General features: G+C 35.7%; 1 protein-coding gene across 6 annotated transcripts in view; it reads right to left on the bottom strand.

Moving 5' to 3' along the window:
* TANC2 (tetratricopeptide repeat, ankyrin repeat and coiled-coil containing 2) overlaps positions 1-16,176 on the bottom strand; it is a 364,817-nt gene that overhangs the window by 131,856 nt on the left and 216,785 nt on the right. For all 6 annotated transcript variants that reach the window (XM_004749221.3, XM_004749222.3, XM_004749224.3 and 3 more), the window contains one exon: positions 1,472-1,735. In XM_004749221.3, the coding sequence (XP_004749278.1) occupies positions 1,472-1,735 (264 nt within the window). The remainder of the gene's footprint in view (positions 1-1,471; positions 1,736-16,176) is intronic.

Raw genomic sequence — 16,176 nt, 5'->3', positions numbered from 1 at the left:
GCTCGGTGCCCTTCTCTAATAGCAGAGCCGGAATTTTCTTATAAATTGCTGCAGCTTAGTTAAGAAGGTGGGATGTACCATTAAGACTGGTAGCTATATTTCCTCAATGTTATGCAGGCAAGGACTTAAACGTTTCTTTTCTGGAAAGACTGAATTTGTTTAGCACTGTTTAAGTTACAGCATTCTAGGATTCTAATATGACGTCATTAGTAGGGATCAATATATTCCAAACAACCTAAGAGAGAAAAGTTTCTATCACTATTTATTTATTTATTTATTTATCTATCTAAAAAAGATTTTATTTATATTTTTTTGACAGACAAGATCACAAGTAGGCAGAGAGGCAGGCAGAGAGAGAGAGGGAGAAGCAGGCTCCCTGCTGAGCAGAGAGCCCAATGTGGGGCTTGATCCCAGGACCCTGAGACCATGACCTGAGTCGAAGGCAGAGGCTTTAACCCACTGAGCCACCCAGGTGCCCTGTCACTATTTAAAGAAAATAATCTTGAAAAATTAATATTAAAATCCCTACAGTTACCACATAATCACATGTGATGACTGAGGTTGATGTTCTCCCAGACAATGGAACAAAGAGCAATGTTTTAGAAAAGGTACAAAAAGGCAAGAAGCATCACATTATCATCTGTATAACATAAATCGTTATATCTGGGAAAAAAGAGCTCCCAACTACAATAAGTGTTTTATTATCTTGTGTCAGAGAGACAAACCTTTCAGGCATTCATCAGGCCAGTAAGAAAGACAAACACAACTATGATATTTTAGTAGGGACAAAATCTAGATGATGTTGCATTTTGAAAATGCCAGAATGTCCAACTATTCTGCAAAAGCTCCTGGTCTGAATTATTAAGTAGCAACTTAGCTGTATAAAAATATCCTTTGACATCAATTCTGAACAGCTGCTAAAGGATAATGGCTCCATACTTCCTCTATGAGTTTATGACTAAGACTGCTAGGAGTGTTTGAGTTATTCTTTCACCGTGTAGGTACCTGGTGATTTTCCTATGATAGGACGACTAGGGTATTGTGAAAATACTGAGCTCTGCCTTGCCTGCCTGTCACTCCCTCAAACTATGGATGATGATTTCTGATAACACAACTTCTACTGAAATACACATTAATTTTAAAACGTTTTTTAACACTACTGTTTTTAAAAACCTCAAACTGAAATATTTTCAAAGACTTTGGATATGAAAACAATACAGTTAGAAATTCAATAATAAACTTTATTGGTTTTACTTCTGTTACACACTTTGGGAGCAGAACTAAATAACCACTTGAATATGATGACATTCATATTCAAAGCCAGGTTCAAAAAGATATACACGTGCATATTACCCAAACACAAGAATAGCTTAGTCAAAGAAGATGAATGGAAAATTCTGTTAAAGCAGAATTTGCTTTCATTCCAGTATATACGCCGGTAAAATGGTCAATTAAAAAAAAAAAATCTTACCTGCTACTGAATTTGGCCGTGGCATAAGATACAGAGGAATAGATTGTACGGATTGTGATAAAACTGTTTCCAAATTCCTCTCTGGGATCTTATTCAGACTATACGTAGAAGCCGTCATATTTTCATCGACTCGATACAAACAGGAATCCATGCTGGATTTTTGAGACTGCCAAGGTTTTAGGTTTCCTCCAGATCCTAATTCTTTACTGCTTTCCCCAACATATTTTGTGCGTTCTACATTTTCAGAATAGCTTGTCAACGTAGCTGAAAAAGAGAGTAGAACAAGTTTTAAAAAATCCTCACAAACTTAGAGAGTAAGCTGTTTACTACTATGCAAATTCATTAAGAGTATTAACGATATTATTTTTAAGAAGTTACAGATGATCGTTTCATCTCCACCATGAACTTTAAATAATTGAAAGCAAAATATAATTCTTACATATTTTCTCTCACATCTGTTATGTATTTACTTTAACAACTCTATTTAAATGGAACTAAACACATTCATACATCAGTGCTTAAAGATCTACAACTAGAACCTATCAATGCTAAATATTTCAGAATTTCATCAAAAAGGGAATTTATATAATTTTCATGGATTGCTGGAGAATCCTCCAAATCTCAAAAAGATCTTTATGTTCTTTTTATCCCATATTTTCCCTCAGTTAAATTTATTTCCTGGCCCCTTCTGTGTAGTTAAGAATTAGAAAAAAACAAACGGTCCTTAAGTAGATACCTAGGATATACAGGAAAAATAATCTGTCCAAATTAGGAGGCAGTACAGAGCCTTCTTGTACAGCTACCCTCTGTACCGCTAACCCTAGATGTTCCTGCATGAAATCAAACAAAATCTGAAGATTTTAAATAATTTTCATCAATGCTAGAAATGCAAGGATTAAAAATATTAAAATCAAGATTATAAATATCTTAGCAATAATTATAAGAATAAAAGAGGTCATCCCAGGAGAATTTTTAATAGGTTAGTTCATATTCTCTTCTTACATCTTCAATATACTTGTTGTTAAAAGAGACCTAAATTTATTAGGTAATTTCCATAATCCCTTTTAGTGAGGGTTTTCTCTTTGGAAATGAAAATTTAGTTCTGGACTTTATAGTAACAGAGGAAAAGATGAGTTATAAAGGAAGACACCCCTGTTGCTTTGAGCCTTTCTGCTCTTTACAATAATAAGTCCTCCTTGCATCTGAGAATTAAGTGCTGCCAACTGTTCTCTGTATCCTCACTGATACTAAGGGAGTCTAGTTCCAAGGTAACATCTACTTGTTGATTGCATCGGAGTGGGCAGTCACCATTAGGCTTCTCAAAGATGCCAACGCTCCCTACTCCTACCTACTCTTGACACATTCTCCCCTCTTTTTTTTTTTTTTAAGATTTATTCATTTATTTGAGAAAGAGATAGAGTGTGTGTGTGTATGGGTGTGTGTGTGTGTGTGTGTGCAGGGGGAGGGGCAGAGGACAAGAAGAATCCTCAAGCAGAATCCCTACTGAGTGCAGAGCCCAACATGGGGCTTGATCCCAAAACCCTGAGATCATGATGTGAGTTGAAATCAAGAGTTGATGCTCAACCAACTGAGCCACTCAGGTGCCCTGACACAACCTTTTTGTATATTGCCCCTATTATCTTTTTTATATATTGCTGGGCTCAATGCTGGAATTCTGTTAAGGACTTTTATGTCTATGTTCATGAGAGATACTGGCCTATAGTTTACTTTTCTTTTTAAGATTTTATTTAGAGATCACAGAGATCACAAGTAGGCAGAGAGGCAGGCAGAGAGAGAAAGAGGGAAGCAGGCTCCCTGCTAAGCAGAGAGCCCAATGCGGAGCTCAAACCCAGGACCCTGGGATCATGACCTAAGCCAAAGGCAGAGGCTCTAACCCACTGAGCCACCCAGGCGCCCCTGTAGTTTACTTTTTATATAATGTCTTTGTCTGGTCTGATCTTAAGATAATGTTGGCTTCATAAAGTATTCCTTTCACTTCAACTTCCTGGAGCAGTTTCTGTAGAGATGGGAGAAGATATGTGCAAATGACATTACAGACAAAGGGTTGATAACCAAGATCTATAAAGAACTCCTCAAACTCAACACTCAAAAAACAGATAATCACGGCAAAAAATGGGCAGAAGACATGAACAGACACTCCTCTAAAAAGGATATACAAATGGCTAAGAGACACATGAAAAAATGCTCAATATCACTAGCCATCAGAGAAATACAAATCAAAACCACAATGAGATATTACCGTATACCAGTTAGAATGGCAAAAATTAACAAAATAGGAAACAATAAATGTTTGTGAGGATATAGAGAAAGAGAAACCCTCTTACACCATTGGTGGGAATGCAAGCTGGTGCAGTCACTCTGGAAAACAGTGTGTAGGTTCCTCTAGATGTTAAGAATAGAGCTACCCTATGATGCAGCAATTGCACTACTTGGTGTTTACCCCAAAGATACAGACACAGGGAAAAGAAGAAGCACATATACCCCAATGTTCATAGCAGCAATGTCCACAACAGCCAACTGTAGAAAGAGCCGAGATGTCCTTCAACAGATGAATGGATAAAGAAAATGTGGTCCATATACACAATGGAATATTACTCAGCCACCAAAAATGATGAATATCCACCATTTACATCAACATGGGTGGAACTGGAGGGGATTATGTTAAGTGAAGTAAGTCAAGCAGAGAAAGACAATTATCATATGGTTTTACTCATATATGGAACATAAGCAATAGCACAAGGATAATCGGGGAAGGGAGGGAAATCTAAAGGGGGAGAAATCATAGAGGGAGATGAATCATGAAAGACTGTGGACCCTGAGAAACAATCTGGGGGTTTCAGAGTGGAGGAGGTTGAGGAAGGGGGTAATGGTGATGGGTAGAGAGGAAAGCATGTGCTGTGATGAGCACTGGGTGTTATACTTAACTAATGAATTGTTGAACTACTACATTAAAAACTAATTATGTACCATACAGTGGCCAACTGAACATAATAAAAAAATAATAATAAAAAAGAAGAAGAAAATAAATGGTATTATGTCTTCCTCAAATGTTTGGTAGAATTTACCTGTCGAGGCATCTGGACTAAGAGCTTCCCTTGTGGGAGAGTTTTAAATAACAAATTCAATTTATATTCAACAGCTATAAAATTATTCAGGTTATCTTTTTTTTCCTCAAATGATCTTTGGTCATGTATTATTTCCAGGAATTTGTTCATCTAAATTGTCAAATTTATTGGCATAAAGTTGTTCATGACATTTACTTACCCTTTTAATGTTTGTGGGGTCTGTAATGATGTCCCTCTTTTGTTCCTGATATTGGTAATTTTTATCTTCTTTTTTTCCTGGTTAATATGACTAGCGGGGTATATCAATATGATTTTCTCTGAGAACAAGCTTTCACAGTTTCACTGATTTTCTCTGTTCCTATTTCACTGATGTTTGCCTTTTATTATTTCCTACTTTGATCTGATTTGAATTTCTTCTTTTTCTTGTTTAAGTAGAAATTTAGTTCACTAATTAAAAACCTTTCTTTCCTAAAATAAGCATCTAATGCTATAGATTTTCCTCTAAGCATTTCTTCAGCTGCATTCTAAAAATTTTGATGTTTCATTTTATCATTCAATTAAAAATATTTTAAAATTTCCACTGTGATTTATTTTTTGACCGTGCTACTTAGAAATGTGTTTAATTTCTAAGCATTTGTGAAATTTCCTGGTATTTTTCTATTATTGGTTTCTAGTTTAAACACTGTGGTTAGAGAACACAGTTTGAAATGGTTTGGTCCATTTACCTTTATTGATACCTGTTTTATGAAACAGAATATGGTCTCTTGGTGCATCTTCTGTGTATACCTAAAAAGAATCTGAACTATGCTATTGTTAGGTGGACTATCCTATAAAAAATAATTAGGTCAAGTTGGCTAATGGAATTGTTTAGGTCTTTTACATGCTAATTGATTTCCTACTTAGTCTTTAAACCACTGAGAGATGAGAGGTAAAAAAAAATCTCTGTGGATTTCTGCCATTTTGAAGCTTTGTTATCCCACGCATGAATATTTTGGATTGTTATTTCCTATTGATGAAATGACCCATTTACCATTATGAAATGACCTTTATTGATAGGTTATCACTGTTTATTCTGAAATCTATCTTGATACTCTTTGTTCTGAAACAGGTGAATGAGGGAGAGAATGAGCATACAGTATAGACTCTAGAACCAGCAGGAGCAACAGGGACTTAATATTCATTTACCAACCATTTCTATGTCTTTTTGGGAGACTGTTACTGGTCATCTTGAAGAACTGGATTTGGATCTCTCCTCTCAGAAAAGAACTGAGTATCACAGTATCATGTTCCCAGGTGAGACTAGATGCTAAAAGAGGGTACTAATAATTGATCTATGTAGTATAAGAGTTGAACTGGATTTGCCACTCTAAATGTACTTACCTGCCTCTTGTCTGGCTATGTAGACTCTACCAGTGGTGTAGATTATTCCCATGATTGGAGCTGGGTCCTTGTTATTAACATCCTGCTCCATACTGAAGAACTGGCTATAGTGGCTATTCTTGGTCCTTTGTAATAATCATGGGCAGAAGTCAAGCACTGTCTTACATACTGCAATATAGCCTTTTATCTGTCTCTAGACTTCCTAGTTGCCATGGAGACATGAGATGCAGTAGGGCTACTGGATTTATGCAATAGTAAGAGTCAGGGAAATAGTATCCTGTTAAGGCTAACATACAATGTGAGAAGGGAACTAGCAGTAGTATCACCTTGTAATTCCCCCTTCCAGAGTTAAGAAATGCATGGTCTCTCTGACTTTCAGTAGAATCAAGTAATCACCTCTGCCAGCTCTGTCATTCCTTTCCTTATAACTGTTTCTCCTCTTTTTCTGCATTACTTCTCTTTCATTCACTCTTGTTTTCTTCATTTATACTCCCTTAATATAGTATGAGCACATAGCTTTTTTGTCTCAGGCTCTATTTTTCTAAGGACTCTATGCTCAGGAAGTCTTGTTGATGAAAATGTTGAGAACCATGGGATACTCTTATAGCTGATCCAAATATTCAAGTCAGTTTCGGTATACAGTCAAAACTACTCACTTTAATTAAAAATTCCTTTCATATATTCAGACTTTCAGTCATGAATAGCCCAATAGTTCCTAACTTTTTGTTGCTAAACATAATGCTACACCTTTCCCCATGAAGTTATCATGGATTCCACAGCATTATTTTGTAATTTCTTTTTTTTTTTTTTTTTAAAGATTTTATTTATTCATTTGACAGAGAGAAATCACAAGCGGGCAGAGAGGCAGAGAGAGAGAGGAGGAAGCAGGCTCCCCGCTGAGCAGAGAGAGCCCGATGCGGGACTCGATCCCAGGACCCCGAGATCATGACCTGAGCCGAAGGCAGCGGCTTAACCCACTGAGCCACCCAGGCGCCCTATTTTGTAATTTCTAAATGTGTTCAGTGATAGCATATTTATATCATGTATGTACCTGTGTGTTTTTTTATATATATATATTTTGTGTGAGAATGTTACAACTATTAATTTATCACCAAATATCTTGCTTGTATTATCTCATTTGAAACTCTATATATGTATAAGGAGAGTTGCATTAATCCATTTTCTAGATGAGAAAGATAATACTCTGAGAGGGTAAGTGATGTTCTTAAGATCAATCAGTTGTTAAGTGATGAATCTGGGATAGTGTGTTCTCTTCTTAATTTCTGAAAATTATCTCATTAATTTAGAATATACTTGAACTTTTTTTAGTAAAATTTGCTAAATATTCAGTAAAAATTGGAAAATAATATTTCATTTGGTATAAAGATGTAGTGACTCAGCTGGCTTTGTAATTCTTTGCAGGAAGCTCAGAGTTCATATAGCTGCTAGGATCAGTATGCTGAATCAAGCCAGAGAAGGAAAACTCTTGTTTCCCAGAGAACTTGTCTAAATGTAAAGTGTCTGCTATTTAACCCGTTACCTTTTATGTTTTTTTGTGTTGTGTCCAAAAGAAGTTTTTATTTTTAAGTCCCTAATCAGATTTGACTAAGACCTACCTGTATCTGTGTGGTCTTAGCCTGGTATATATCCCAGAAATATATCCCTTTTCCCCACATAAACCATGAAAATATTCAGTACATTGGACTACTATACCTTTACAGGTCTGAGAAAGTAGCAATGGAGTTCGCTATTTTCAGTATTTCAAGTAATTTATAAATAATATATAGCTAGTTAAAACTGGTAGCTAGTTAAAACATCAAACTTCTGCCAACATAGCTAGAATTATATCAAAGGTGACAACAGCAGTTATCTCATTTAAACAGAAGCTTTGGCAGAAATACATGTTTGATAAATTAAACATGAGAAACTGCTAAATAACAAATATAGTGATTAAAAAATAGAGTTTTGAAAAATTTTTCAAAACTATGGAATCTAGCAACAAAAATTATGAAAGCACTGATCAATGGTGGAAAGATTAGAGAAACTGTGAGTTAATTTGCGGTACACAGAGATGGAATTATTCAGTGGCCTAAGGGCCCTACTTTAGTTTTATTTGATGCACAATGGTCTAGGATCTTAGGGGCACAGAAACTAAAAACAGACAACGGACACAAAATACTAGTAGTGAAATTCTCTAGGTAACTACTTCTACTTAGGGATTTTGTGCATATTTGCTTCATTGATGCTTTTCACTGGACTTGGTGACTTTTGGTTAATTCCATTCACCTACCGATCCAATAAATTTTTACTGAGCAACTAATATATAAATAAGATAGGTCCTAAATCCTTAATCATAGAAGGACAATTCTGTGACAAAAGAGGTCATACACAGAAAAATGAATCATAAAATGAAATGCTATTTTTCATAACAATAGGCTAATGTCTGTATATTATCCGCCTTTATGGATACATCCTATTTTATTCAACCATTCCTCTATGGTGAGACCTCATATAATTTAGGGTCATCAGGGTAACTAAAGCATCAGAGAATGCAGTAATATTTTCATGCATGCTATAAGTTTCAAAAGCCCAAAGCCCATGCAAGCAGTCTTTGTGCCAGATTAGATGGGCCTAGATGCATTAAGCACTCGTATATGTAAAGTTTCTCTGAATGGAGTTGGAAAGGAAGACACGGCTCCTCATTGAAAATATAAATATTTGTTTCCCTAATCTATCATTATTTCTAATAATGACCAGGTAGAACAAAGGATAGGAAGAAAATACTGAGTCTCAAGTAACTGAAGAGATTTTTCTGAGATCTCCATTTTCCTTCTCTGATACAGAAAAAAATTGCTACCTCAGTATAAAGAACTATTTATGTGACATGTCTGTTTGTATTGTCATAGAGGCCAGAAAAGAGATAGTGTGAGGAAGAAGGAATCACAGGCACATAAAACAGGCTTGTTGTGAATAAAATTAACTCTCTATGCTTTTAAATCAGTTTTATTGAGGTACAATTTACATACTGTAAAATATACCCACTGTAAACGTACGATTCAATGATTTTTAGCAAATTTATAGATCAGTGCAATCATCACTATGATTCAGTTCTAGAATGTTTCCATAACCCCTAGAAGTTCCTTTGTGCCTGTTTGCAGTTAATTTCTGTTCTCATCCCAGTACCAGGCAACTACTGATTTGCTTTCTGTCTCTATAGACATGCCTTTTTTGGAATTTCATATAAACAGAATCACAGAAGACAGAGTCCTTATGTTTGAGGTCAATTCATTCTGTAGCATTTATTAATAACCTCTTCCCTCTTTATTGCCAAAACAGTACTCCACTGTATGGACAGTCTACATTTTGTACATCCATTCACCAAGTGATGGATATCTGGACTGTTCCCAGTTTTTGGCTATTATGAATAATGCTTCTTTCTGAGACCTGTTTTCATTTCTTTTGGACTTATTCCAAAGAGTAGAACTGCTAGGTCATTTGGTAAGTTTATGTTTACTTCATAAACATAAAGTAATACATGAGGGCAATACATGAAGGTTCTAGTTTTTCCACATCTTTGCCAATACTTGGTACTTTTTTTTTTTGGTAACAGCCATTCTAGTAGGTGAACAGTTAGTGTCCCACTGTGGTTTTAATTGCACTTCTCTAATGACTGATGATAATGAGCATTTTTTTTCTGTGCTTAGTGGTTTGGTGAAATGTCTATCCAATGTCTTTTGTACATTTTAAAGTTGGATTGTTTGCAAATAAATAGCAGAATCAGACCTGGAGATACAGAGAACAAACTAATGGTAGCCAGAGAGAAGGAGTGGGGGATAGAAAAATAGGAGAAGGGGAGAAGGGGATCCAGGCTTCCAGTTATGGATTTAATAAGTCATGGGGATGAAAGGCACAGTTTAGGAAATAACAGTCAATGATATTGTGAAAGCACTGTATGGTGACAGATGGTTGGTACACTGTGGTAAACACAGTATAAGGTATGTCATTCAACAATCATGACATTGTTCACCTGAAACTAATGTAACATTGTGTGTCAGCTATACTAAAATAAAAAAATACATAGATTTATATATACACACACACATATATAAAATTAAATTGGTTCATCTGTCTTCTATAATATTTTAAAACTAACAAAACTAATTTTTTTTATCTTGCTTGACTCATTACTCTACTTCTGTTGATAGAGACTATATTTTTAATGCCATATAATAGTTCTAGGTCATCTATTCTGAGACAGAATTAATTCAGAACTATGCACTGTTCTGTAATAATTAGGACCAGGGGTTTTGAAGTCATACAGACCTGAACTTGAATCCCAGCTTTGCCTCTTACAGTCTATAATATGACCTGAGACCAATTACTTTCAAATTTCAGTTTTCTAACTCTAAGAAAGATTCTTACACTATTATATATGACAGAGTTACTTTACAACTAGACTGGGCCATTCCCATGCTTATTTCTGGGGTTGCCTAGGAGTCTATTACTGATTCTTCGCCAAGATAACTAAAGATCTGTAATTTGCTCTTTAAAGTTTTAAACTCCTCTTGCAGCTCCCAAACCTAGCAGTTTATTGACAATTTACACTGGAAGACTTAGACAACCTGACTTGGCTATGGGATGAGAGGGGCATAAAAATCTTCGCTATAAACTTCTGGGGAGCTCTCCTTAAACCAAGATTCCTCATACAAATTTGGTCATTTATATTCTGGAGATAGAGCACATTCTGTTTAAGAAAGAACTTGGAGAGCTGTACTTGGAAGTGTCTAGGGTCCTCTGCTTGTTTGCATTCTCCTTTACCTGCTATTCTGTATCTTTATTAAAAGACTTTATAAGCATTCTCTGTCAAGTCTTATGCATCATTTCAATGACATGACCCTGTGAAATCTTTACAACTATTTTCTTATAAGATCATTGTAACAGGGGCGCCTGGGTGGCTCAGTGGGTTAAGCCTCTGCCTTCGACTGGGGTCATGATCCCAGGGTCCTGGGATCAAGCCCCACATCGGGCTCCCTGCTCAGCAGGGAGCCTGCTTCCTCCTCTCTCTCTGCCTGCCTCTCTGCCTACTTGTGATCTGTCTGTCAAAAAAAAAAAAAAAGATCATTGTAACAATTAAATAATGGTACTTGGCTCAATGTTTGTACTCAATATATGCTGATTGTTACTATTAGGTCAATATACAAGAAAAAATGCTTTGTTAGGTCTCCTTGATCATTCTAATAAGCAGTGTCCTGATTTCTTTAACAAACATGTCATATTATGGCTATTGACATTTTACTTAGGGCTAAGTGATTAGAGAGGTGGGAAAAGTGATGGAGTCATAGAACAATGAGTAGAAAAACTCAGTAGTAAAAATAAACCTGCACTTTTCAGAAAACAGGTTGGGGAAAACATGAAAAAGTAATTCAAATGATCTAATGTTCAGTTTATGACCCAGAGTGGTAACTTTTTTATTTTAATTTTTTTGAGTTTAGTTCACACACAGTATTACATTAGTTTCAGGCACATAACACAGTGACTCAACACCTCTATAGGTTATGCTATGCTCACTGCAAGGTTATGCTATGCTCACTGCAAGTGTAAGCTACCAGCCATCACCCTATAATGCTATTACAATATCACCGACTGTATTTCCTGTGCTGTGCCTTTTATCCCCACAGCCTACTCACTTTGTAGCTGGAAGACTGTATCTCCCACTCGCTTTTACCGATGTTGCCCATCCCCATAATCCCTTCCCTCTGGGAGATATGACTTTCAAGATGTGACAATCTGAATCAGATAAAGAATACACAACATCCCACTGGTCTAAAGTCATACAGACCTGAATCTGAATCTTAGCTTTGCCTCTTACTGTCTTTGTGACCTGAGACTAATTATTTTTGAATCTCAGTTTTTTAATTCTAAGGAAGATTATTACATTATTAGATAGGCAGAGTTATTTTACAACTAGACTGGGCCAACCCTATGCTCATCTCTGGGGTTGCCAGAGTCTAATACAGATTCTTTTTACTTACTAATGTGAAACATTAGGAAAACATAATCACAAAAAATGGGCAAAGTCACAGATACTACATCTTTGTAGGTGTTAAGTGATATAAGGCTATAGGATAGAAGACCAAATTTGGCAACAAAATCAGGACTTAAAACATTCCAAGATTTGATTAAAAGAAATAATTCAAGAATTATACCATTCTGGAAAGAACTGTGACCTCCAAATAAACAAGAGGAAAAGCAAAATGGATCCACGCTTAAATTCATTTTGCTGTAGAGCCATACCAAAAAGGACCATTATTAAAACTTAACATGAAAAAGGAATAGGATAGAAAAATGATATCTTATGGAGGTTACAACTGTCAAGATTTTTGCTTGAAGTTATGTGTATATGTATCTACATATGTGGATATATAGATACATATACAGATTAAATAGAGATATAGCTGAAAGGAGATTATATGCCATTAGTGGTATCATCTACTAGGCATATACATAAGACCATTATACTACTAGAATTATACCAATAAAATTTAAAAAGAGAGTCACAGATATAAAATTAACATGCAAATATCTGACTACTGTGTTGGTGACATTTCACCACATATTTAAAAAGAGTTATGAATTTGGGGAGGGATGCTATGATTGGAGCAGAGAATGCTTTCTGTGGTAGAAATTAACTCATATCTGGGCTGAATGGACTACACAGAATCAAATAAGTCACAGTTATTTAAAATCTTCTAGAACCCTATTTTACATTCAGAATACTTAAAAATTTAGGAAGTCTATATTTCTAGTATTCCAAATCTTGTAGCTAGGATTCTACAAATTTTGGTCAACTATGCGAGTGATACAGTCAAGCACATGAATGGCTAAAATTCTGATAGCTATAAGTGGAAAATGCAGTGCATCACAAAGGATCACAATGAGTTGACCTACACAGGAATTTAAAATGTACAAATTAAAACATTTAATAACTTTTGTGTGTTTTTGCTAATAGGGCAGGATTTAAATACAGAGCACTAATAAACAACAGACCATCTTGGAAGTTTTGTTTGAAATAATGCAAGCAATATGAAATTTGGAAAAGCAGGTGTTTGTATAATCAGAGAGGAAAATACTTAAAGTATATTTAACAGTTAAGGTAGGTCAGTCATGAGATTTTCAAGGTAATAACAATCTTGACTATTATTACTTATGTCACATTCTGTTTTCATCCAACTCAAATTGCATTAAAAAAAAAAAAGAGAGAAACAAAACATTTCTTTTTTTTTTTTTTTTTTTTTTTTTTAAAGATTTTATTTATTTATTTGACAGAGAGAAATCACAAGTAGATGGAGAGGCAGGCAGAGAGAGAGAGGGAAGCAGGCTCCCTGCTGAGCAGAGAGCCCGATGCGGGACTCGATCCCAGGACCCCGAGATCATGACCTGAGCCGAAGGCAGCGGCTTAACCCACTGAGCCACCCAGGCGCCCCAACAAAACATTTCTTAAGTTAACTGCTCATATATAATTTGATAACCGTTCTACAGTTGAAGTAATTTGATGACCAGATATTATTCTCAGTCTTCTCTCATAATTTTGTAAGCAAATGTTTATTCATACACATTAAAGAATGGGAGTTCATCATTCTTTAAATTACATCTATTACGAACAAAGGCACTTACAGTACCAGGAACACAATTTTGGAAACTTATCAGAAAAAAAAAATAGAGAAACACTGCCAGCTATAAGTCAAAGCAGGATCCCATTTTTAATTTTCAGAACATACGAACATTTACTCTGAACATCCACTGACGTGTTAGGTTTTCCCTTTGACAGGTAACTACTTGTAAACATATTTTGTCTGATCCATCAGCACCATCCCTTCCACTTGGATGAACACATTTCTATATGCAACATAGGGGATATGCAATGATAGACACTAACAATATCAACAGAAGAACCCAAGAAGAAACGTGGCTGGGATTATAAAAGTCATTTTGCTAAAATTAATCATAAAGAGAATGTAAGAGAACAAAACTAGTCAATGGATAACTCTAATCACTACTCTTTTCAAAATCGAAGAAATCCAATACCTATCTTATACTTAACAGTCACTCTAAGCACTATCAAAAAATAATGCAAAATACCAGGTCAGTCCTTGGGCCCTTCTCCTTCTCCCCTTTTGCTCTCCTTCCATTTGTAAACATTTCCTTAAACACTGACTGTACTACCACATACCAGTTACTGGGCCAGATGCTGCAGATACCTATGAGTAAGGCAATGTTTCTGCCAATAAGAGATTAACAGTTGAATGTTAGAAAGCAGGTTCAAAAAGTAATTATTACACCACACATTAAATGCCATGACATCTATATGCTCAGGTGTTACTGGGAACATGGAGTAATAATATATACTGGATAGGAGATGGAGTGGAAAATTGAAGGGAGGTGGTGGTTGCGGTAAGTGGCAGAGTACTTAACAAAGTCATAAAAAATCCATAGGAGTCATTCATATGTGTGAGAGAGATTACAGGCAGCATGGTCAATATGAGCAGCAGCACAGAGAGGAAAAAAAACTAGAATGCATCAGGTAACAATAAAGTCTAATATTGCTAGGACAATATATACGAAGCTAGAAATAGTGGGACAGATGGCTGGAGAAACTGGCCATGGTCAGGTCAGGAGGGCCTGGGCTTTATTTTATAAGTAAATGGGAGTCAAAGGAGTGTTATGATCAGACTTGATTTTCAGGTAGTTCACTATCTACCTTATAGATAACAGAATCAAAAGAGTAATTGGTTTTCAGTTAATTCACTTTGGTGGTTGTGTGAAAAATAGACTTGGAAGGGACAAGATGAAAAGCAGAAATAATAGTTACATTTGTATTAATCTATGTCTAAGATAATGAGGACTGCCCAGACAATACTAAGAAAGATGAAAATAAAATCTAGGGATCAGAAATTTAGAGTGGGGGGAGGGAAGGTCTCCTCTCAGCTCTTAGCTCAGGTTCCTGTGCAGGTAGTGACTATTCTGGACAACTTTATACCAGTAAATTTGAAAAAGATAAAAACCATAATGAAGGAAAACTGATTCAAAAAGAAAGAGAAAACTTAGAAAGTCCTATAGTATTAAATACCATATGAATCAGTAGTTAAGGGCTTCTGGGTGGCACAGTCAGTTGGGCTTCTAACTCTTGGTTTCAGCTCCGGACATGATCTCAACATTCTGGGATCAAGCTCTGTGCCAGGATCTCTGCTCAGAGGGGAGTCTGCTTGGGATTGTCTCTCTCTCTCTCCCTTGACTTATTCCCCCTCCCCACTTGTTCTTTCTCTCTCTCAAAAATTAAATAAATCTTTTTAAAAAAGTAGTAATTTTAAAAAACCCTCATGAGTATCAGCTCCAGATTATTTTAATGGCAAGTCCTACTAAATAGTCAAGGAACTGATAATTCCAATCTTCCATAAATTATTCCAGAGGTTAGAAAAAGAGGATACTCTTCTACAGTTTATTTCTCTATTTTGTTAAAACATTTAGTCCTTAATGACTATATCTTCATAAAGACTTCTCATATAAATAAATCACAAGTTAGAAATTATTATGCTAAATCCTGAGGATGTATAAAAACTGTAAGACATGAATCCTGCCTTTAAGAAGCTTTGTAATAAGTTGTGAAATAAAGAAACCCAAGTCTTCCAACTTTGTTCTCCTTTTTCAAGATTGTTTTGGCTACTCAGGATTCTCTCAGATTCCACTAAATTTTAGGACAGAAACACCATGTGTTTCTATTTGTGCAAAGAACTTTGTTGGGATTATGATAGTAATTTCACTGAATGTGTAATAATGCTGCTTTGAGAAATATTATCACTTTAACAATATTGTCTTCTAATCCATGAACACAGAATATATCTTCATTTATTTAACTCTTTTAAAACTCCTTAAGCAGGGGCGCCTGGGTAACTCAGTTGGTTGGGTGACTGCCTTTCGCTCAGGTCATGATCCTGGAGTCTTGGGATTGAGTCCCACCTCGGGCTCCCTGCTTGGGAGTCTGCTTCTCCTGCTGACCTCTGTCCTCTCATGCTTTCTCTCTCACTCTCTCAAATAAATAAATAAAATCATTAAAAAAAAATTTAAAAACCCAAAAAACTCCTTAAGCAATATTTTGTGTTTCGTGTGCTGGTCTTCGTTAGTGTACTGTTTAGTGTAGAAGTCTTTTACCTCGGTTAAATTTACTCCTAAGTATTTTGTTCT

This window comes from Mustela putorius, unplaced genomic scaffold (genome assembly GCF_011764305.1).
Source record: "Mustela putorius furo isolate JIRA1106 unplaced genomic scaffold, ASM1176430v1.1 tig00000487_pilon_pilon_pilon, whole genome shotgun sequence".
NCBI classification, from domain to species: domain Eukaryota; kingdom Metazoa; phylum Chordata; class Mammalia; order Carnivora; family Mustelidae; genus Mustela; species Mustela putorius.
Note: the sequence above shows the minus strand (reverse complement) of the source record. Positions and strands in the feature narration are given on the sequence as shown.